This window comes from Scyliorhinus torazame, chromosome 10 (assembly GCF_047496885.1).
Source record: "Scyliorhinus torazame isolate Kashiwa2021f chromosome 10, sScyTor2.1, whole genome shotgun sequence".
Classification (NCBI taxonomy): Eukaryota; Metazoa; Chordata; class Chondrichthyes; order Carcharhiniformes; family Scyliorhinidae; genus Scyliorhinus; species Scyliorhinus torazame.
Window position 1 is genome coordinate 176,658,789 of NC_092716.1, and position 24,425 is coordinate 176,683,213.

General features: G+C 44.7%; 1 protein-coding gene across 5 annotated transcripts in view; it reads right to left on the reverse strand.

Annotated features, from left to right (window-relative positions):
* Positions 1-362: 362 nt before the first annotated feature.
* saal1 (serum amyloid A-like 1) overlaps positions 363-24,425 on the reverse strand; it is a 35,640-nt gene continuing 11,577 nt past the window's right edge. For 3 of the 5 annotated variants that reach the window (XM_072518981.1, XM_072518979.1, XM_072518980.1), the window contains exons 5-13: positions 22,688-22,767; positions 19,685-19,744; positions 18,592-18,707; positions 17,546-17,723; positions 15,749-15,831; positions 13,718-13,906; positions 10,820-11,043; positions 10,158-10,250; positions 363-1,057 (exon numbers count right to left, since the gene is read on the reverse strand). In XM_072518981.1, the coding sequence (XP_072375082.1) occupies positions 971-1,057; positions 10,158-10,250; positions 10,820-11,043; positions 13,718-13,906; positions 15,749-15,831; positions 17,546-17,723; positions 18,592-18,707; positions 19,685-19,744; positions 22,688-22,767 (1,110 nt within the window). In that variant the 3' untranslated portion in view covers positions 363-970. The remainder of the gene's footprint in view (positions 1,058-10,157; positions 10,251-10,819; positions 11,044-13,717; positions 13,907-15,748; positions 15,832-17,545; positions 17,724-18,591; positions 18,708-19,684; positions 19,745-22,687; positions 22,768-24,425) is intronic. The other 2 variants (XM_072518977.1, XM_072518978.1) reach the window with 2 other exon arrangements.

The following is a 24,425-nucleotide window of genomic DNA, read 5'->3' on the forward strand; positions in this document are numbered from 1 at the left end:
AGATATTCAAATATATTTTATCGCAGGGGTGATTAGAAAGCCATGCAGAGGAGCATTAACTTAAATTTCGGCTTCCTTACCAAGAGGTGCGCGTCAATTGCAGCAGCCCAACTGTTTCCCTAGCCGAGATCAGCAAACTCAAATCACCCGGGATGGATACTGGAACCTTCTAGTTGCTAAGTGGTTCTTTTATCTAATATACAAATAAAAATGTTTTTGAAAATGTGATGTCACAAAAATGCTGCCATTCCTCTGCCATGGAAAGCTAGTTAAACACTAAAATTGGTGGAAACATCTCCCTGAGAGGCTTCAGCCAGTTAAAATGTTTTTTATAAGACTGCTAAATATACAGTAACCACTGGTTAAAACAATAAACAAACATTTATTGAAAAGTAAACTCTCTGTGCACAGTGTTATGTTCATCAGCATAGGTTAACTAATCAACAGCTAGTGCTGACAGTGCATATTTATAGCTCAACACCACATCATGGCTTCAGGAGGTTGCACATAGATGGAAGGTACAGGCGGCAGCTACTCCGAGCCTCAAAACCATGAAATGCCTTCAGAATCAAATAGATAGAGGAACAAGATGAAGCTCCTTCTGAAATGTCTTTCTTAATAGGCTAGATGTAGCAGAGCTCTGTTAGTAACTTCACTCAGTCTTGGAATTTCGCACCCGCTAGCCTCCTTTACAAGAGACAGCAAGAGGAAGAAATCTCAGATATTTTGCTTAAAGATCTTAATTCATATACAATCCTGTGATGCTCAGAATCTGCATTGGAATGACTGGAGTGGTTATAATTCTATCCAAATGCAGCTGTGTGTAGATGTGGTACCTCTGTAATTGACAAGGCTGCAGTTGCCAAGCAATGTTTGTCAGAGATACTTGTACTTAGACAGTTAAGGATTCTCTTGGCCAACTGACCCCACAAAGCATATTTTCCCCTTCAGTGGTGGCAACAGCTCCCAGTCAGGATCTGAGATTGGGGAATCCCAGTAATAATTGTTTCGCCGTGTCCGGTTGTACTTCTGTTACGATGGCGTGGAACCTTTCTACCTAGAAGACATTAAATGTATCGGTCAGCAAAGAGGACGGAGAACTGGATGAAATGCATACAATCATTTTATTAAATCTTTATTAGCTCAAATGGTTATGCCCATGAAATTGAAGGATGTTAGTACTGGGAAGTGAAACATTTTACACATCAGAAAAAATGTGAAAAATAAGTACTCCCAGGCAGGGTTCAACTAAACACAGATTAAAGCTTACCCCATAATGCTCCTTTATGTATACTTGGGCTAGATACAGAGGAAAGCTGCCTCTACACTGTTCCATCAAGATCACTCAGATCAGCTTTGGCACAACTGGACACGGAATAAAGTTGACTCTACTTTGCCCCAAAAATGTTAGCCAGTGTCAGATCTTTGAAAAAGTTTTCTCCACCTCCCAATCTCGGATGAGACACTGATGGGACATTGGTGAGCAGGAATAACTTCAGCAATACTCTGCTTCTAATCACTGATCTGCACTGGAAAGTGTGGATACGTGGACAGAATGAGGCAATGGATTTCCTATACTGCCCTCCAAGAATAAATGGCCTATCAACATTCATGTGAAAGGCTCTGTGTTGATGTACCAAAAGTTAGTTAATTAATATCCATAGAACCAAGATCCAGCAAAAAATTAACAGCTTCACGTGAGATGGGGCAAGTGCAGAAAATCAACAAGCAAATAAAAACATTCCAGCACTTTCAAACAAACTAGCAGGCTGCGCTAAACACATGGACGGCCCTCACACCATCAACACTTGCTTTCACTTTTTCCTACAACAACCCACTACAATTTTAGAGAAATGCAAGAGAATACAAAGCAGATCTGGGAACGTCTAAAATATGTTAATACGTCACATTGACAAAAAAGCTCAATCTAAGCCCATCTTCTTTCAGATCCTGATGAGCCTATGATCTGATTGCACTATTTTCTGTTTGAATTTAAGTCTGATCACTCCTGATGAAAAGTCAAAGCTGAAACTTCAACTTTTTTTCCTCTTTCACATGATCAACCTGTGATCTTGTGATGAAACAAGGACTTTTAATCAAATTTAGTCTAAAAGAGTAAAGGTTTGCTGGAACCTTCAGATGAAGAGACTGGGATGAGAACGACCAAAGACAAAAAGGCCTGAAATCGTTTTGTAACAAGGAATCATGTAATGATAGTACTTTTTACAATCTGTATTGTAAGTAAATGCATCTAAGGCCACTTCAAATGGGTGAATTATTAGACATGAAGTGGGTAGAAACATTAGCTTTCCCTTCTATACTTTCATGAGTATGGACCTATTTTTTTTGTGTAAAACCACCAAAGTGATCTCAGCATTTAAACAGTTCAGGATTTTTAATATTTTAAATGATTTTCATATTTTTATGATACATAGTCCAGCAATCACTGAAAGGGTAATGCTCACAAATTTACAGAGCTCCCTCAGAGAAACGAACAGTGACACACAAAACAGAAAGAGAAAATACACATATTCAAATCAGGAACCTTATGACTATTTACATGTGCCCCTCCCTCTTGTGGCTGCGGACACTATCTGGCCGTTCCACCCTGGTTGGGCGCCCGAATGTAACCCTGGTGTGTCACCTAGCATGCTGGGGTTTTCAGTTTCTCCCTCTTGCCCTCCACAGCTATGCCGCCTGTGTCCCGTGGTCCCCCACTGTGGGTTTTTTGTCACCCCTCCTCCTCTCGCTCCCTTTCTCCGCCCTCCCTCCCTTCCACTTTGCATTTTGTGGCTCGCCTGTTCCTCCCCCACCTCTGCAAGTCCTTTTTTACTTCTCCAACAGACTCGTCAGGTTCCACTTGTAGATCTGGGTCCAGTCACAGGAAATTTGGTTCCCCAGGTAGTGGAATTTGTTGTGGGCTTGTTTGAACTGTAATCCATCCAGCTCTGTCCCTCTTGTTTGCGGGTTCACTGGGAAGATTTCACTTTTGCTGAGTTTGTAGCTTGAGGAGGCTCCAAACTCCTTCAAGAGTTCATGATCCCTTCCATTAGCTTGAGAGCCCAAGATGCAGAGGAGATGATCATCTGCATAGGGTGAGATTCAATGTTTTCTGCCCCCTCTCTGGATATCTCTCCAGCCTTTTGCCGTTCTGAGGGCGATTGCCAGTGGTTCAATTGCCAGGGTGAGCTTCAGCGGGGAAAGCAGGCATCCTTGCTTTGTGCATCTGTAAGTATTTAGAGCTGGTATTAGTCTGCACCCTCGCCATGCGAGCGTTGTACAGGAGTTTCACCCAGGCAGTGAATCCTGATCCAAGCCCAAACTGCTCCAGTACCTCTATGAGGCATTTCAACTTGACTCTGTCTAGGCCTTTTCTGCGCCCTGGGAGATGATCATATCTGGTGTTCTCTCCCTGGATAGGGTAATTATCAGAACAGTTCAGCATTTAATGCAGTGAGCACACGTAATATAAATTCTAATTCAAGAACATGACCATGGAAGCGTATTCATAAATCTGCATCAAAGTTTTACAAACACTGTTAACTGACTGGTTTGCTTTTCCCTTTGGCAGATGAATGCTCAGCTACAAAATTAGGTAATTCTAGCTGTCTTTCTCCATTAAAATAATATTCTGCTTTTCAATTGTTATGATGGTTGGTCAGACCCCATGATCTCTCCCATGGGGAAATTGATTAGGGACCAATAAAGTTTTGTTTAAGATGGATAAACTTTGAGAGTCAAGGCACTTCCTCAGTGAATAAAGCCACAAGATTCAAAGATGTGCAGGTTAGGTGGATTGGACATGCTAAATTGCCCCTCTGTGTCCAGGGATGTACAGGTTAGGTTACGGGGATAGTGTGGGGGAAGTAGGCCTAGGTAGGGTGCTCTTTCAGAAGGTCGTTGCAAACTTGACGGATCGAATGGCTTCCTCCTGGACTGTAAGAATTCAATACCACAGGTTTTAAACAAACAAAAATAGACTTTACTATACAAGTTCAGAAAAATAAAACAATTTACAATAGCTATCTCATTCTCTACCTTATAGCTTCCCAGCCAATGCATGAACACAGTGCCCAACCTCCAAATTTCAAAAGAAGTATTTGAGTTTCTTAACAATCCTTCCCATCAAAGTGAATAACTTCAAACTTCCCCACATTATACGTCACCTTGATGCTCAATCTCTTAACCAGCCTATATCTTTTTTCAGCCTATTTACATCACAGCTTATTATCCCACGAAGGATGACTTCCGGTGGTGTCCATAGAATCATAGAATTTACGGTGCCAAAGGAGGCCATTCGGCCCATCTAGTCTGTACCGGCTCTCGGAAAGAGCACCCCACTTAAGCCCACACCTACACTCTTTCCCCATCACCCCACCTAACCCTTTTGGACACTAAGGGCAATTTATCATGGCCAATCACACCTAACCTGCTCATCTTTGGAGGAAAACGGAGCACCCGGAGGAAACCCACGCAGACACGGGGAGGACGTGCAGACTCCGCACAGACAGTGACCCAAGCCGGGAATCGAACCAGGGACCCTGGAGCTGTGAAGCAACTGTGATAATCACTGTGCTACCATGCTGCCCCATGGTGTAAGTGGTCGCACGCAGGCAGATCCTGCTTTAAGTCATAGAAATTAGCTCTTTTTACCTGAAAACGGGAGTAAATTTGGTGGAAAAGTGTAGCTGAAGGTTGGCGGAGAACTTCCCCCCTGGGTGTGGCCATGTCTGCTGGTTACCAAACGTGACAGAAGGTGAAAGACCTTGCCAAGGAGTTGGAAGAGACCTGTGACGCAGCAGCTATTGGAAAGTTGGCGGAGGGGGAAGGGTCAGTGCACGTTGGAAGGCCCCAGGTGGAACAGTTGATGGCTTTCATCAGGGAAGAGTAGTCAGCAAAGGAAGGCAGATCGAAGGCCATCGAAGGGGCTGTGGCACCCCTGAAGGGCTTGATGGAAAGGGTCAAAAAGTGTTTGGAGGTACAGGAGTCCCAGATTTGAGAGATTGAGAGGGTGATGTCGGACCACTGCAATCGGGTGGTGGCATTGGAGGCAGAGGTGGGGTTCTTAGGAGACCTTTGCAAGACGCTGAGTGCAAGAGCAAGAGAACAGGTCGAGAAGGCCGAGCTGCGTATTGTCAACCTGCCTGAAGGAGTGGAAGGCACGAGTGCCACGAGGTACGTCTCGAGGATGCTGGCGGAGCTGTTGGCGGAGGGGGTGCTGGACAAGGCCCCTGAGGTGGACCGAGCTCACAGGTCTCTGAGGCAAAAGCCAAGAGCTAGGGAGCCGCCATGGGCGGTGATCGTAAGACTCCACAAGTTTGTGGAAAAAGGGAAGATCCTGCAGTGGGCCAGGAAGAAGCGGAACTGCAAATGGGAGGGGAACAAGGTACAAATATACCAGGACATTGGAGCTGAACTGGCAAAATGGCGTGCTGGCTTCAACAGGGCCAAGTCATAGATTATCATAGAATTTACAGTGCAGAAGGCCATTCGGCCCATCGAGTCTGCACCGGCTCTTGGAAAGAGCACCCTATCCAATGTCAACACCTCCACCCTATCCCCATAACACAGTAACCCCACCCAACACTAAGGGCAATTTTGGACACTAAGGACAATTTATTATGGCCAATCCACCTAACCTGCACATCTTTGGACTGTGGGAGGAAACCGAAGCACCCGGAGGAAACCCACGCACACACGGGGAGGATGTGCAGACTCCGCACAGACAGTGACCCAAGCCGGAATAGAACCTGGGACCCTGGAGCTGTGAAGCAATTATACTACCCACAATGCTACCGTGCTGCCCCAAAGTCGGTGCTGTAACGACAGTGGATCAGATTTGGGGTACTCTAGCCGGTGAAACTCTGGGTGACTTATGAGGGCCGGGATATTATTTTGAGACCCAGAAGCTGCCATTGACTTTATGAAGGAGCACAAACTGGAGGAGAACTGAACTTTATTGGGAGACAGAGGTGCTGGCACGTTGGAGTAATGGAAGATACGGGTAGAGTGGAGATTGGAGGGAGGATTTTGTTTTTCTTTTCCTCTCAGGTGGAGGACTTTTCTATTTTCTGTTCAGTAGACAATGAGTAGCATGGGTGAAATGTTTGTAAGGGGATGGCCATTCTCTCCCCCCATCCCTATCCCTGTGGCAGTGTTTTACTACTGTGTTTGTCTTTGGGGGAGGTGACCTGTGGTCCGAGATGTGTCTTTGTTTAGGTGGGGGAGAGGGAGGTCCGCGAGGATCCTTCTGCACAGAACAAAGAGATGAGGGAGATGTGGGGGGGGGGGGGGTCAGTAGGAGGAGCCTTTGGGCAGGGGTTACCACATTGGCAGGTATTGCTGGTGAATGGAGAGTGGTAGGGGGAGATGGCCGCGCGGGATGGCCGGGGAGGATTGGGGGGGGGGAAAAGAGGTGAGGGGAAGGGAGGGAGATGCGACATGGCAGGGTTTGGGAAGCGTGGTCAGGGGAGAGAAGGGGGCCATCTTGGATGGGCCCAATACAGGAATAAATTAGAAGGGGCAGAGCCAAAAGGGGAGGATGACAGACGGTCGAGGGGAATGGAGGCGTAAGCCCCTGGTAAGGCTTATAACATGGAACGTGCAAGGGCACAATGGACCAGTGAAAAGATCTTGGATTTTCGCACACCTCAGGAGTTTGAAGGCGGAGGTGGTTTTTCTGCAGGAGACGCACCTCAGCACGAAGGACCAGGTTAGGCTGAGAAAGGGATGGGTGGGTCAGGTATTCCATTCAGGTTTTGACTCAAAGTCTCAGGGGGGAGGGGCTATCTTGATGAGCAAAAAGATGGGGTTTGTGAGTGTGAAGGAAGTGAGGGACCCATGGGAGATATGTGATGGTGAGCAGGGTATTGAAGGGGACGCCGGTGGTGTTGGTGAATGTGTATGCACCAAATTGGGATGATGTAGGGTTTATGGGGGGGTTGCTGGCAGCGATCCAGACTTGGCCGCACACCAGTTGATTATGGGAGGAGATTTCAATTGTGCCCCAGAGCCGAGGGCAGATAGGTCGAGCCCCGGGTCAATGGGAAGGATATGAATGGCAAAGGAGCTGGAAGGGTTCAAGGAAAAGAGGGGTGTGGTGGACCCGTGGTGCATGAAGAACCCAGGGGGAAGGGTTTATCTTACACGTTTACAGGGTCCAGAATTAATTTTTTTGTGGTGAGCTGGGAGGTGTTGGTAGGGGTGGAGGGGGCAGTGTATGCGGAGATAGCAATTTGGGACCATTCACCCCACTGGCTGTAGATTCGGCTTAGATCAGGACAGGAGCAGAGGCTGGGATGGAGGCTCAATTCCGGGTGGTTGGCAGACAGAGGGTTCTGTGATAAGATGCAGTCGGTGATCAAAGACTATGTAGAGATGAACCAGACTGGGGAGGCACAAAGGCAGTGGTCAGAAGGGAGATTATCCTGTTCAAGGCACGAGGATAGGAAACGGAGGCAGGAGTATGAACGAGATGGTTGAAATAGATGGGGCGTATTCGAAGGCGCCCACCACGGAGGGATTGGCGAGAAGGAAAACATTGCAGGAGCAATTTGATAGGTTGACGACGGGGAGGGCAGTGAGCCAGCTGTACAGGGCAAGGGGGGTGCAGTACGAGTACGGCGAGAGGCAAGCCGAGTGCTGGCACATCAATGACCAGGGAAATATTGAGTTTACGGACAGAGACAAGGAAGGTGGTGACAGAGCCGGGGAGAATAAATGAGACATTTAGGGAATGCTATAAAGGGCTGTATAGGGTGGACCCGGGGGTGAAGTAGGGAACATGGGGCGGTTTTTGGATGGGTTGGGAGTTTACGCAGTTGGAGGAAGAGAAGAGGCAGGCACTAGAGGAGCATATTGGGCTGAGAGATATTGGACAGTATAAGAGGTCTGAAGTCGGGAAAGGCCACAGGGCCCGATGGGCACCCGGCTGAATTTTATAAGGAGTTTGCAGCGGAACTGGCACCGCATCTGTTGGGGGCGTTCAGTGAGGCATTGGAGAAGGGGGAGCTGCCGGAGACGATGACGCAGAGAACGATCACATTGATACCAAAGGAGGAGACGGACCAGTTAGAATGTGGGTTGTACAGGCCCATATCGTTGTTAAACACAGATTTAAAAGTGCTGGCTAAACTGGTGGCGGGGAGGATGGAAGGTTGTGTCCCGGGGGTGGTCGGGGTGGGCCAGACAGGCTTCGTAAAGGGCAGGCAGCTCTCTAGTAATATAAGGAGGCTGTTAAATGTGATCATGACTCCATCTAGAGGTCGAGTATCGGAGGTAGTGGTGTCCATGGATGCGGAGAAGGCATTTGACCGGGTGGAATGGCAGTACCTGTTCAAGGACCTGGGAAGGTTCAGGTTTGGGACGTTTGTGGCGTGGGTGGGCCTGTTATATGTGACACTGGTGGTAAGTGTACGGACTAACGATATGGGCTCACAAAACTTTGGGTTACACAGGGGAACATTGCAGGGATAGCTAGTTCTCACTAGCCATAATCCGCCCCATGCTCTCCAGCGGGTCCGACACGTACAAAACAGGTTGTCCTCATATCACGACACCCAATGCTCCCTACTCTCCCTCATAATCCCTTGTCACTCTGCCGATCCCTTCAGGGTCATTGCTAGTGACTCCTTCAGGATACAAGTTGAACGTAGGGAAAAGTGAAGTGTTCCCGGTGAACGAGCTAGGTCAGAGAGACAACCTGGGGGGGGTTACCATTTAAAGTAGCCAGAGATAGGTTTCGATATTTGGGGATTCAGGTAACGGGAGAGTGGGCGACGCTGCATTAATGGAATTTAACAAAGCTGGTGGAGGAGGTAAGGAAGGACCTGAAGAGGTGGGACACGCAGCATCTTCTGACTCTGGCACGGAGGGCCCAAGTGGTGAAGATGAATGTCCTACCAAGGTTTCTATTCATATTCCAGATGCATCCAATTTTTGTACCAAAGGCCTTTTTCACAAAGCTGGACACGATTATCTCAGAGTTCGTGTGGACAGAGAAGGTACCACGGGTCAAGAAGACCCTGTTACAGAGGCAGAGATAGATGGCGTTGCCGAACCTGCCACATTATTATTGTGCGGTGAACATGGAGAAGGTGAGGTGGTGGTGGGAAGGAGAGATGGCAGAATGGGTTAGGATGGAGGAAGAATCCTGTCGTGGGCCCAGCTGGAGGGCTATGGTGACAGCAGCATTGCCACTAGCACCACAGAAATATACGGAGAGCCCAGTGGTGCAGTCCACAGTGAAGGTCTGGAACCAGTTGAGGAGGCACTTTTGGATAGAGGGGATGTCGGTGTTAACGCCGCTGTACGAGAACCATGGTTCAAGCCGCGGGGGACAGACGGTATGCATAGGAAGTGGAGAGAGGTGGGGCTGGACCTGGAAGAGAGGTTTGCCAGTACAGAGGAACTAAGGGAGAGGGTAGAGCTCCCGAGAGGAAGTGAGTTTAGACACTTTTTCTTATAAATTTCAAGTACCCAATTAACTTTTTCCAATTAAGGGGTAATTTAGCATGGCTAATCCACCTACCCTGCACATCTTTGGGTTGTGGGGGCGAAACCCACGCAAACACGGGGGGAGTGTGCAAACTCCACACGAACAGTGACCCAGAGCCGGGATCGAAGCTGGGACCTCGGTGCCATGAGGCAGCAGTGCTAACCACTGCACCACCGTGCTGCCCAGTGAGTTGAGATACTTGCAGGTAAGGGACTTCCCAAGCTACCAAAGTATTCCCTGCTGGAGCGACTGCTGCTTCTGGATGTGGAAGGGGTGGGCAGGATCAGAAACATAGCATGCGCGGATGACGTCATTTGCGCGGATTACATCATTTACGCGGCGCCGGCCGCATCATTTACGTGGCACCGCTTTTACGCGGCGCTAAGGCCCGGCGCGCGTAAATGACGCGACGTCGCTTCTAGCCCCCCGGGGGTGGGAGGCTAGGGGGCTGGGAGCGGGCTCCGGCGCCGGAGTGAAACACTCCTGTTTTCACTCCGGCGTCGGCACTTAGACTCCCGATGGGAGAATTGCGCCCAATATATTTCAAATATTCCTCTGCAAGGAATGAATAGCGAGGAATTCCATGATCCAAAAGTTGGAATTCTGCCAAATGGCAGAAATCTCTCATCACTGAAGAGAATAGTTATTTGAAAATACTCACCGCAGTGTGGTACAGAGGGAGAAGGTGCTGAAAGGCACAGGTACACATCGCCTGGCTCAAGACCCCTTCTTTAAAACTGTTTGACACAACCTCCTTTAAGCACAATAGAGAGAATCATAATTAACAGAGTGCAATGTGATTGTGCCAGCCCAAAACCTGAACAATTACATGAACTTGGGAGCTGTCGATCACACTGTCACTATTAGTTGGTTTATGAGCAACAGATTCAACATGCAAAAAGTTTCAAGAGATAATCTAGTGCAAGATTTCACTCACTGATCCCTACATCCATAGCCCCATGATCCCTTTTCCATTCTTACATGCAACCTCACCTTCCACACCCTCCATTAATTTACTCCACTCCCAGTAGGGCTCTCACTCAGTCCACTCTTTTTCCCCTTTCATTGTCACCTCCTCCTCCAGTATGCTATATTCCATTAAGCCAGTTAGTGAACGATAGAACTGGAGCCAATCTTTATACATTTTTAATAAGTTTTTAATTGACAGATTATAAGGACGTAGCTTCTAACCCCCAACAATCAGAGTCTCTATTTACAGAGGCACAAATTAATTCCCAATAAAGGCCATCATCTGTAAACAATTAAAATACAATTAATGCACTGCACTGTTAATCTTCTGATATTTCCAATAAACAACCATACCTTTGAGATGTCCATGAAGATTTCAGAGAGAAATTCAGAACAGATGCCCAGGAGAATTTTCAGGTGAAAGTCTCCTTCCCGCCGTTTCCCCTTCTGGGCACCAGATCTTGGAGATGGGACAGACGATTTGTCCACACTGGGTCTTCTGATTACCTCCGATGGTTTCTTCTGACTTTCCTCTGCATAGAGCAAAACTCGTAGCAGTGTACTGAGCAAAGGAAGATCTGGACCAAACATAATAAATACTGCTGAAGAATGTTACAACAAAACCAACCAAACTTAGCAAAGCAGACACTTCAGACTGTGGTGCCAATACAAGCACACACTTCAAAAAGTGGTCAAACTTGGATAAGTGGTACAAATGTTAAGCAGGAGATCGACTGGAGAGATTAATAGCAAATAGTCACAATTGCTATTCAGTCCTTTCTGTGGACTTTGCTTCAGCCAGTTTGAGATCAGTGGAGAATAAATTACATCAACAATAACTCACAAGGGTCTTTAACTTAGAATAATATTCCAAAGCATCTCAGGAACATAGGAACTGGAGCAGGCCATTCAGCCCCTTGAGCCTGTCCCACCATTCAATGAGATAATGGGTGATCTGTGGCTTCACTCCATATACCAACCTTTGGCCCATATCCCTCAATATCTTTGCTTAACAGAAATCTATCTATCTCAATTAACAACTGTTCTAGCTTCAATTGCTGTTTGTGGGAGAGAGAGTTCCAAACCTCTACCACTCTGAGTGAAGAAGTTCTTCCTAACATCTCTCCTGAATGGTCTGGTCCTAATTTTTAGACTATGCCCCCTAATTTTAGAATCTCCAACGAATGAAAATAGATTATATTTATCTACTTGTCTTTCCCTCTTAATATCTTGAATACTTCGATCAGATCACTCGTAACCGTCTAAATTTAAGCGGAAACTAACTGGTCTAATTTGAGTAATTTCTCCTCATAACTTATCCCCTGCAGACCAGGTATCATTTTTGTAAACTGACATTGCACTCCGGCTGAGGCCAAAATATCCTTCCAAAAGGTGTGGTGCCCAGAATTGCTCACAGTACTCCAAGTGGGGTCTAACCAGGGTTTTGTACAGCTGCAGCATAACCAGTGTCTTTATACTCCAATCCTCTAGATATAAAGGCTAGCATGCCACTTGTCGTTTTGATTATTTTCTGCACTTGTTTCTGGCATTTTAAGGATCTAAGCTCCTGAACACACAAGTCTCTTTGGATATCCACTGTGCCTAACCTCTTTCCATTTAGAAAGTACTCTGCTCCATCCTTTTTTGGTCCAAAATGGATAACCTCACACTTGCTAACATTGAATTCCATCTGCCACAATTTTGCCCATTCACCTTGTCTGTCAATATCTCCTTGCAATTTTATGCTATCATCTAGGCAGTCTTCAATGCCAGCTAACTTTGCATCATCTGCAAATTTGGATATATTATTTTCTATGCGATCACCCAAATCATTAATGAATAATGTAAATAATTGAGGCCCCAACACAGATCCCTGTGGTACACTACTAGTCACCACCTGCCAATTAGAGTAATTACTTATTATCCCCACTCTCTGTCACCTGCCACTCAACCAATTTCCTAACCATGTCAATAATTTGCCTCAACTCCATGGGTTTCAACTATAATTAACAGTCTCTCATGTGGAAGTTTCTCAAATGCCTTCTGGAAGTCCACATAAATAACATCCATAGACATTACCCTGTCCACTACCTTAGTCACCTCTTCAAAAAATTCAAGAAGATTAGTCAGGCATGACCTTCCTTTCACAAATTCATGCTGGCTCTCCCTGATCAACCAAAATTGTTTGAGGTGTTTAGTTTCCCCATTCCTTAGAGATGTAATCAAAAGAAAATTGACACAGAGTCAAAGGGGCCATAAGGAGTGATCACCAAACCCTTGGTCAAAGAGGTGGGTTTATTTAGAGGAATTGATGGAACCATACAGCACAGAAGACGGCCAGCATAGCTATGCTACGATTTGAAAGAGCTATTCAATTAGTTCCACTCTCCTGCTCTTTCCCAATCACCCTGCAAACCTTTTCTTTACATTATTTACTCTATGAAAATCATTCATAATTTAACACTTTTGTTAAATCAGTGGCACAGTGGTTAGTTAGCACTGCTGCCCCACAGTCAGGCACCCAGGTTCAATTCCAGCCTTGGGTGACTGTGTATGGAGTTTGCACATTCTCCCGGTGTCTGTGTGGGTTTCCCCCAGGTGCTCCGGTTTCCTCTCATAGTTCAAAGAAGTGTAGTTTAGGGGGATTGGCCATGCTAGATTTCCCCTTCATGTCCAAAGATGTGCAGGTTAGGTGGATTGGACATGATCAATGCATGGGGTTATGGGGATTGGGCGAGGGAGTGAGCCGAGGTAGAGTGCTATTTCAGAGGGTCAGTGTAGACTTAAAGGACCAAATGTCCTCCTTCTGCACTGTAGGGGCTCTATGGATTACTCCACCTTCCCTGTTCTAAGGAGAATAACACAAGTCCTTATCGTTGGTAACATTCCAGTAAATCGCTTCTGTATAATAATGTAATGAAGCTTGGTGATAAGTTGCTCCTTCTCATTGAGGTTAAATGTGCAGAGGTTGAGTGTTTACCAATTCCAAGATCAATATAGGTACAAGTGATTGTCCAAGGTCAGTAGTAGATTAGAGCTACAGAACAGAGATTATCAGTCAACGCGACTCAAGGGAACTAGGTAATAATATTCTGTTCTTATAACTATCGTTCAAGATTGCAATTATTTAAAATTTGACTTGGTTTGATCATCTCCGTAAAGAATCTCATCATCACCCACAAGATGTCATGGTTAAATTTATTATACCTTGTTCTCCCACCATCTTTTTCAGTATATGCTGAACTCACTCACTTTGCTCTATCTTGATGTAATTCTCTTCCATGTTTGAAGCAAACATCGCTGAAAGGACAGCCAGTGTAGAGGACAGCACGCTTGCCTGCTCCTCTACAATGATTGCTGGGTCATCATCTTGGCAAAGATCAGTGCAAACAATGTCATTCAGAAGAGTCCAAGTTGCCTCTCCCTTATCTGGCGTTTTCACTATAAGAAGATTCATTAGAAAGCAGTTAGCAAATGAAACGCTGTCTGATGCACAGTTAAAAAGCAAGGAAAGTCTCAACAGTACTTTTTGAACAAGTATCCCTCCATTATAAAATGAAAACTACACTGACAATTATCCCTTTTCGACATACTTTAAAACAAAAAGAAACATTTTCTGTCTTCCGTCACAATCAAGTTAGACTTCTCCGTGTTACTGGTGATGGGAATTATCCCAGTGTTGTTCCATTAACTACATGGGGAGAGACAGACTTCAGGCCAATTTGAGAGTTCACTCAGAACCTCTAGGTAACAAGAATAAAACACGTTTCATACTGCTGCTCATTTTGATCTAATTTGTAAGGCATTTCCCCCCTCACTCCCCTTCCATTCACATCATGGTCCACTACTCTCATTAATCCTGCAAAGCAGCAATTGGGATTAAAATAATCCAATTTTTGCACATAATCTTGGCATTTAGGAGGCATGGTTAATAAATTTGCAGATGACACAAAGATTGCAGTTGACACCAACAGTGAAGGTTATGTAGGATTGCAACGGAACCTTGATCAATTGGGCCAGTGGACCGATGAATGGCAGATGGAGTTTAATTTAGATAAATGTGAGGTGATGGATTTTGGTAGATCAAATCGGGGCAGGTCCTACTCAGTTAATGGTAGGGTGTTGGAGAGAGTTATAGAACAAAGAGATCGAGGGGTACAATGTTCATAGCTCCTTAAAAGTGGAGTCACAGGTGGACAGGGTGGTGAAGAAGGCATTCGGCATGCTTGGTTTCATTGGTCAGAACATTGAATACAGGAGTTGGGACGTCTTGCTGAAGTTGTACAAGACATTAGTAAGGCCACACTTGGAATACTGTGTTCAGTTCTGGTCTCCTTATTATAGAAAGGATATTATTAAACAAGAAAGAGTGCAGAAAAGATTTACTAGGATGCTACCGTGGTTCAAGGGTTTGAGTTATAAGGAGAGGCTGGATAGACTGGGACTTTTTTCCCTGGAGTGTAGGAGGCTTAATGGTGAAGAGGTCTATAAAATAATGAGGGGCATAGATAAGGTAGATAGTCAACATCTTTTCCCAAAGGTAGTTATTTCCCATTTAGTCAGTTATTTGGGAAAGATGGATATAGAGGGATATGGGCCAAATGCGAGCAATTGGGATTAGCTCAGTGGTAAAAACTGGGCAGCATGGACAGGTTCGGCTGAAGGGCCTGTTTTCATGCTGTAAACCTCTGACTATTCTAGATTTCAACTGGCACCCTCTAGTCTAATGGGACTGCCATAGCTTCAAACGAAAAATAGCTGGATCCCAGGAACTCTTGCTTTGGATGGCTTTCTGCTACTGTAATCAGTCATAGTGAACCTTACTGCAGTCAGAGAGAAGCACAAACAACAAACATATCAAAAACATTTGAAAACAAGGTTTCCACTGACACAAGAAGGATAGATAGAACCATTCAATCACATTTACACAATCAACACTCAAGAGAATGACCGGTCACCATTGACTGCTGCAAGAACCTAAATGCAGCTAAAATAATTCTGAAAGAAAATTTTTAATAATTCAATTTGCTTATTTTCTGCATTTTAAAAATAATGAGTGGATTTTCCTCAATTTTTGTGGTCAAAGTTCTGATTTGTTGAATGATTTCGGCTCAGTGTGACATACTTGCATAATTAAGTCATGACACAAGGATTAGGAACAGAAAGCATCCACACTATTTTAGTATTGAAAAGAAATTTGAACAAAGTGAATTTCACTATTAATAAATGTTAATAACACGGAATATGGAAGAACTGTAGATAAGACTGTGAAGAATAAGTTACCTATTGCTTGGATCCCTTCGTTTGCTGTAGTGAGCAGCTGTAGTATGTGCATGTAAACCTCTAAGCCATCAATATTGTCTGACCTAAACAACAGCAAACAGCAATGAGACCAAAACACATCAAACAGCATACTATGCATACAACAGAAACTACAGTCCTCAGTAACTGGATAGGTTAGGTGCCAGGAACACTTGGACGTTTAGTGCCTAAATCACGTGTCCACACTTCATCCCAGTTTTACATGCATGCAACCATACATTTCATAGATCCGCCAATCTGGGAACACCATCACCTGAAAGGAGCCAAGTCACTAACAACTTAACTTGGAATTACATGGGGGCAGCACGTGGCACAGTGGTTAGCACTGGGACTGAGGCGCTGAAGACCCGGGTTCAAATCCCGGCCCTGGGTCACTGTCCGTGTGCACATTCTCCCAGTGTCTGCGTGGGTTTCATCCCCACAACCCAAAGATATGCAGGTTAGGTGGATTGGCCATGCTAAATTGCCCCTTAATTGGGAAAAAAGAAAATGTTGTACTCTAAATTTTTAAAAAACTTGGAATTACATTGTCCTTCCTTCATCGTCGCTGGGACCAAAACCTGGAACCCCTCTCTAACAGCATCATGGGTATACCTACGCCACATGGACTGCAGTTGTTCAAGGCGGCGGCTCACCGCCACCTTCTCAAGGGCAATTAGGAATGAGCACTAAATGCTGACTCTGCCAATAACACTCACATTTCAAGATCAGACAAACAAGAACCTCAGTTATTATGATCTGACACCTCAGAACTCTCCAAACAGCACTGGCCAAGGTGAGTGGTGTTTCAATTCAGTGTCAGCAGGTTCTCCTACTGCGTGCAGCTTTTGGCTTTCTTTGCATTAATTTTTGTGTCCATCAAGATAATTGGTTTTGGTGCTGGAAAATGAATGCACTCCATCTGCGGCGTTCATCATTAGCATCAAGCACTCCAAGGTCAAGTTATAGTGCAGGTTCGATGTAGCTCCAACACCATGCCTCAGCATCAAACTCCCAACTTCACCAAGGTGACATTTTACCATTTTCTAAACTGACCACCATGTGGTCTCTCGGCAACATTGTCAATTCAGTATAGTTGTGAGCCATGCTTTCCTAAAACCCAAACAGTTAGCAGATAGGAGACTTCCACACTTCAAGCCAAGCTGCATGAGATCAATTCAGATGTGAAATGCCATTGTTCAACAAAACACTCATCCAACCCTGGAGAGAGATCTGCTTTTATCAATTTTAGCTGCCGTGCATTCTACTATTAATTTAATTTTCATACATATTTCAATTTCCATTTGATTTCATAAATCAATTCAATTGGTTGTTTAATCCTGGCTTGGAGTGTAATATTTTCTGTTATTGGGGTAGTTTGGAAACATAGCTGGCATTCTACAGAAGTTGCAGTTTAGCTGAAATAACAGTCTCTAGGTCATGGCAAAAAAGTGAAACAGCAGATATTTGTGATAGTTTAGTGACTGCTGAAGGAACTGCTGCCAATCCATTCAGTGAGAAAACTGCAAAAAGGTTCCAAGATTTTAATAGTATTTTTTTACATCGGTCATCTGGACCTGTATGAAAATTTCATACATCCTTTACTGAGATCCAAGCGACAAAAGTCCCCACCCTTTAAACTCAAACCCCAGATAAATCTTCAATCATTAGGATGGAGAAAGTTAAAACAGGACGAAAATGTCACGAGGTTTACATTCACTATACTAAACTACTCTGGAACCCTGGATACTGGGGTCACATCCCTTTTCTCAAACCTACCTGAGTTGTCTGGCTGCTTCCAATAAGCAGGGGACCACAGCAGTCTCAGCCATTTTCTCCTGTTCTGTAGTCGATGCATCAGGCAGCTCTTTCAAGTCACTGACCCACTTTAGCATTAGTTCCTTGTCCAAGTCGAAAAGTTTATCAACCATCTCTCCAATCTTCCCCAACAAGTCAGCTTAATCAGAGAAAAGACAAATTACCGGCACCCTCAAAAAACAGTGCTGTCCAGATTGATACCTTGTAACGCCACTCAGACGTAGTCAGCAAACACGACAGGTAAGATTGCAGCACTCAGGTTTGGGTAGTATACAACAAAAATTGTATACTGATAACACCACCGCCCAGAAAGAAAGACAGAAGGATTTATATTTATATATTTCTGTATTTATATACTGCCTTTCAAAGCCTCAGGTCATCCCAAAGTGTTTTACAAACAATGAAGTATTATCACTGTTGTAATGTAGGAAATACAGCAGCCAATCTGCGCACAGCTAGATTCCACAATCATTGATGTGAAAATAACCAGTTAACCCATTTTTTTGGGTGTAGGTTGAGGGATAAATATTGGTCAGGATACTGGGGAGAGCTCACCTGTTCTTTTTCAAAATAGTGATGTAGAATCTTTTATGATCACCTGAGAAGGCAGACATGGCCTTGATTAATTCCCTGCGCTACTGCACTGAAGTTTCAGCTTAGATTCTGTGCTGAAACCTCTGGCTTGAGCCTACAATCCTCTGACTCAACAGTGAGAGTGGTACCACTGAGCCGTGACTGAGTAGCTCCCACAGATCACATTAACACTTCAGGCTTGTCAAAAAATGCCAAGTCTACACTCCTCAATTTCACATGCATGCACATGCTGTGCACCTCCAACCTCAATCGTCCAACCAACCACCACCCACAAAACCTCAGACACAGGCACACATTGTCCATTGCAGATAAAAACTGAGAAAACAAAAAAAATAAGGCAAATAATGACACAGATGTTGCCATTCGAGTGGATTTTGGCTAGCTCATTTGCATGAAAACTAACCGTCACTTACCATTTGTGGAGCTCTGCATTATGAAGCATACATTCTCCCGAACAGAGCATTGCTTGTGTATTTGGTCAATCCAGATGTTGGACACATCTGGTTGAGATAGGCAGCTCAGTATTAACCTGCCAGAGATTAACCATAATAATTACCATTACTGAGAAGCCATAAGTGGTACAAACATATCATAATATTGTGACTGTTATCAATCCAGTGGCCTCAACTCATCACCAATAGCAGTAGACCTGTAGATACCAGTATTTCATTTGACAGTTTAAATTATTCTCTCCATATACAATCCTGGTGTAGAAGGATGATATTTAATTCTACTTTAGTTACTGCTCACAGTTCCAAGTCGGCACACATCAGGAGCTTTTACATTTTAATGAAAGCATGTCAGCCCATACTAATAAATAATGCCAATTATTTGCAACAAAGGAATCATGTCCATAATCAGGATCAAACCTACTGTGGCAATTGGCAATTATCTCCATGACCAGTAATATGTTGCCAGTCAGGATCAGCTAATGCACCCAATGCATACTGTCAATTGGTTCATATCAAAGTCAGACAACACAATACACATATAAAAAGACTAGAGATAAATTCTAAAAGTAACAGAAAATAAACAGATCAGTCAGTATACGAAAGAAAAAAAATTGATTCACACGTTCATTGGGCCGCTGCATATCTACCACTTTTGATTAAATGCCGCATCTAAAACATTAAATACATTTGGATACACTGACTGATTTGCTGCATATTTCTGGTTTTATATCAGATTTCCTTCCACCTCCATGACGTTAAAACAGGAACAAATGCAGCAACGCATGGGAATAACATTGGCTCCAACGTCTCATACAAGTCACTCACCATCTTGATTTGGATCCACATTTTTGGGTCAAAATCTTAGAATTCCCTACCTAACAGAATATTGCTGCCATAATAAAATGTTATGATTTTAGGTTTTCCTTACATGTAGAGCTAGCTAATTTATTAAATGTTCTGGCTAGAAAGTAATGAAGTAATATGTGATCTTCATAGCCCCAGCGCACAGAACATTACATGGTACAGCAACAGACAACTATTCCAAAGAAGCTACCTGCTGGTCTCCAAAAGAGTAGGTGGGTCAGTGTCTCCGAGTAGCAACAACAACACCTCACTGTGGAACAGGAAAGAAATAGGACAGTTAGCAAAACAGATCAATTAGTGCCAACTAAGACTCCCCTCAATCCCAACATAACATTTTCTCCCTTTCTTTCCTCTTCTTTTGAAAGCACCAGCTCACATCCAAAGGATTATTGTAATTATCATAGTCTTTAAAAATAACCAAACAGAACCATTAACGTAACAGCGAATTAAATCCCAAATTATTTCTCCCACAACTTCTGGGTTCAATAAATGTACTGCCTCCTTCCTTATTCAATATTTTATACTCTACAGCTCCAGATAGAAACTTATAGTTGCAAAAGATCTACAAATAAAATGAAGATTTCCAATGGAAGTTCGGATACAGCATGATTCTTAAACACCAATCATTTGTTGAGTGGATATTTAGAAGAGACACTTCAGAGTTCATTTTCAGGCATCAGGGGCAAAATTCTCCCCCAACGGCGCGATGTCCGCTGACTGGCGGCAAAAACGGCGCCAATCAGACGGGCATCGCGCCGGCCCAAAGGTGCGGAATGCTCCGCATCTTTGGGGGCCGAGCCCCAACATTGAGGGGCTAGGCCGGCGCCGGAGGGAGTTCAGCCCCGCCAGCTGGCGGAAATGGCGTTTGGTGCCCCGCCAGCTGGCGCGGAAATGCGGCGCATGCGCGGGAGCGTCAGCGGCCGCCGACAGTTTCCCGCGCATGCGCAGTGGGGAGAGTCTCTTCCGCCTCCTCCATGGTGGAGACCGTGGCGGAGGCGGAAGGGAAAGAGTGCCCCCACGGCACAGGCCTACCCGCGGATCGGTGGGCCCCGATCGCGGGCCAGGTCACCGTGGGGGCACCCCCCGGGGTCAGATCGCCCCGCGCCCCCCCCAGGACCCCGGAGCCCGCCCACGCCGCCTTGTCCCGCCGGTAAATACCAGCTTTGATTTACTCCGGCGGGACAGGCAATTTCTGGGCGGGACTTCGGCCCATTTGGGCCGGAGAATTGAGCGGGGGGTCCCGCCAACCGGCGCAGCCCGATTCCCGCCCCCGCCCAATCTCCGGTACCGGAGACTTCGGCGGGGGCGGGATTCACGGCAGCCAACGGCCATTCTCCGACCCCCCGCCGGGTCGGAGAATGACGCACCTGGTTTGTGGTGAAAATACAAAATAAACCCTTAAATGATGCAATGCCTGGTATCGCACCTCTTGTCAGCTCCAGGCAACTCCCATTTCATTTTTTAAAAATCATTCATGGGATGTGGGCATCGCTGGCTAGGCCAGCATTTATTGCCCATCCCTAATTGCCCCTGAGAAAGTGTTAGTAAGCTGCCTTTTCAAACTGTAGCAGTCCAGAGGGACATCCCAGAATGCTGGAATTCCAGGATTTTGACCCAGCGACAGTAAAGGAATAAAGTCAGGCTGGTGAGTGGCTTGAATGGGAGCTTCCAAGTGGTGGTGCTCCCATGTGTCAGCTGCCCTTGCCCTTCTAGATGGTAGCTGTCATGGGTTTGGAAGGTGCTATCTAAGGAACCTTGGTGAGTTCCTGCAGTGCATCGTGCAGATGGCTGTCACTGTGCATAAGTGGTGGAGGGAGTAAATGTCTGTAGATGGATGCCAATCAAGCGAGCTGCTTTATGCTGGATGGTGGCAAGTGTTATTGAAGCTGCACTCACCCAGGCAAGTGAGAGTATTCCATCACAATCCTGACTTGTGCCTTGTAGACTGTGGGCAGGTTCGGGGAGTCAGGAGGCGAGTTATTTGCCGGAGGATTTATAAACTCTAACCTGCTCTTGTAGCCACCGTATTTATATGGCCGATCCAGTTCCATTTCCAGTCAATGGTCGCCCCCAGGATGTTTTTTTTTTTTTTTTTTTTAAACTTGTTCATGAGATGGGGACGTCACTGGCTGAGCTAGCATGTATTGCCCATCCCTGAGGGCATTAAAGAGTCAGCCACACTGCTGTGGATCTAGTCACTTGTAGGTCAGACCAGGTAAGGACGACAGCTTTCCTTCCCTAAAGGACATTAGTGGACCAGATGGGTTTTTACGATAATCGACAATGGTTTCATGGTCATCATTAACCCAGGTCCCCAGAGTATTACTCTGGATTACTGGTCCAGTGACGTTACTACTGCTGCCCCCTGTTCATAATAGGACAAATACACTCCATCAAATATCATGGTCTAGATGCTTAATGCATGCCAATTGAAATATTTTTAGGTGTTGAAAGGGAAAATAGATATCACAATTATCTGACATGATCTACAGCTGGAGCAAAATTGCAAACCTGTCTCAGGGGCTTTTGTCTACACCTGTTTGGATATTTTAAAATTTCCCACACATCTGTTTGACAGATATCATGCACTGAAACAACTAATAATGTTTATAGAGAGCTTTCACACTTCTGATCACTTTTGGGGGCTTTGAATACAATTTTCACAGGTCAGCTACATCACAGAAAACTTCACTTCACATCGGCCCGTCAGCCACACAAGAAATAGATCCAGGTTAATGCGCTTTCTACTTTACCCTTCAATTAGAAATAGCAGGGTTTATTTGTTAACTGATTCTATCTAGAAAGTAGAAGGAACATTTTGGTGATAAACTACACATAGAAAGCGGCTACATGGAGACCATAAATCATTTAAAACATCAATTCTAAAATTTCACAAGCTTTTTGTGATTGTTGGAAGTTACAAGGGATTGCTTTTTTGATGTGAGATGAAGCATCTGGTGCATTACTGATCATTGAAATCTCAACTATGTTTGGCCTGCTCATGCTATCACACACTGTTCCATTTGTAGGGCAGCAGGGGAGATCATCAGAGTAAACAGAAAACAGAAGAGAATTCTGTTTTATTTAGTTTGCTCCAAAATCCATTGCACCAGGCTCACTGAGGATGGGAGTTAATGCTTTTGCTCATGCTTGATGCAACAATACACAGCATGGAACGTGTTCCAGTACTCACACAAGATTGTTGTTATTAGTGATTGACTGGCAGGTCTCCTTGTAACAAGCCATGTTTCCCAGGATACCAACGCAAATCTCCTAACCTCGAAAAACAAGAAACTTTATCAGCAATTCCACAACATTTTTGCAGAAGGAAAACATGGAATGAGAAATTACTATTTAGCTGACGGTCTCTCCTTCCTTAGCTATTTTCACACTATCCCAGTGTGAATTCTGCCCTGCCATTTTTTTCCTGAGTTAAATTTTTGTATAAATGCTCTCCAATCGCCAAAAATTATTTTTTTAAACTCAGGTAATACTCATCTCCAGAAACACAGAAAACACTGTCCTGTGCAGAATGTGATCATGAGCATTAATTCCATTCCCAGTGAGATAATTATACAGCTCATTCTTAACACAGCACTGTTTTTTTCCTCGGAGTCTACTCCATAGAAATACTATTGTGAGTGATGTATGTTTAGTTTAAACAGTTTTGAACATTACAACAAAACAGATTTATATGGCACCCTAAGCGTAATAAAACTCCCAAGGCGCTTCAAAGGAGCATTATAAAACAAAATATGACACCGAGCCACATAAGGAGATGCAAGGTCAGATGACCAAAAGCTTGATCAAAGAGCTAGATTTTAGGGAGTGTCATAATGGAAGAAAGAGGTACACAGACAGAGAGATGAAGTTCAGTGATCACAGGGGTGACAGGTAAATGGGGCTTGCTGCATGTTAAGACAAAGGCAGCAGACTGTTGGATTTATAGATAGTAGAATGTGGGAGGACAGGCAATGACAGCAACAAAATAGTTAAGTCGAGAGGTGACAATGGCATGATGAGGGTTTCAGCAGTAGAAGTTGAGGCAGAGGCCAAATAGGGCAATGTTACAGAAATGAACACTAAGGTTGTGAACGGTCTGGTTTAGTTCCAGACTGTTGCCAGGGAGAGGGATGGAATTGGTAGTTAGGGAATGGGCTTTGTTGGAGGGGACCAAAAACAATAGCTTCCATCATCCCAATATTCAATCAGAGGGAATTTATGCTCATCCAGTACTGGATGTCAGATAAGCAGTCAGATAATTTAGCAACAGTGGAGTAGAAAGAGAAGTAATGTCGAGATAGAGCTGAATGTCATAGCGTGCATGCGAAAACTAATGCTATGCTTTTGAATGAATGCAGGAAGAGAAAGACAGGCCATTGCAGGTGATACTCTGGATATGCTTAGCCTTATGATCAAAATGACACCAGGCTAAGCGCAGTCCCACCCAGGTGGGCAACAGGACAAGATGAGGGGAGGTTAATTTATCTTTGTTAAAGTTACACAGAGTTACAGTTACACTTGTGACTTTGGTAAGAGCCCTTTTAGACCTGTGGTATGGGCAGAAACCTGATTGGAGAGATTCATAAATGGAGTTCTGGGAAAGATTGACATGGATTTAGGAAGCATCAACACAATAAATGACTTTTAAGAGGAAAGGAAGGTTTACGATGGGACAGTAGTTTGCAAGCATGGTAAGGTCAAGAATTTTGTTTTTTGAGGGGAGGGATGATGACAATATTTGAAGATGGAACCATTAACAATATCAACCAATATGGAGACCAGGAGGGGTGGTTGTGTGGTATTTAGAGCAAATAAGGTCAAAGGAGGCAGAAGGTGAGTCTCCGGGTTAAGATCAACCCAGAGCTGGTATGAGAGGAGATAAGAGAAAAAGATTTTATTGGGGACTAGAGCATTGAAGGTGGAGTAAG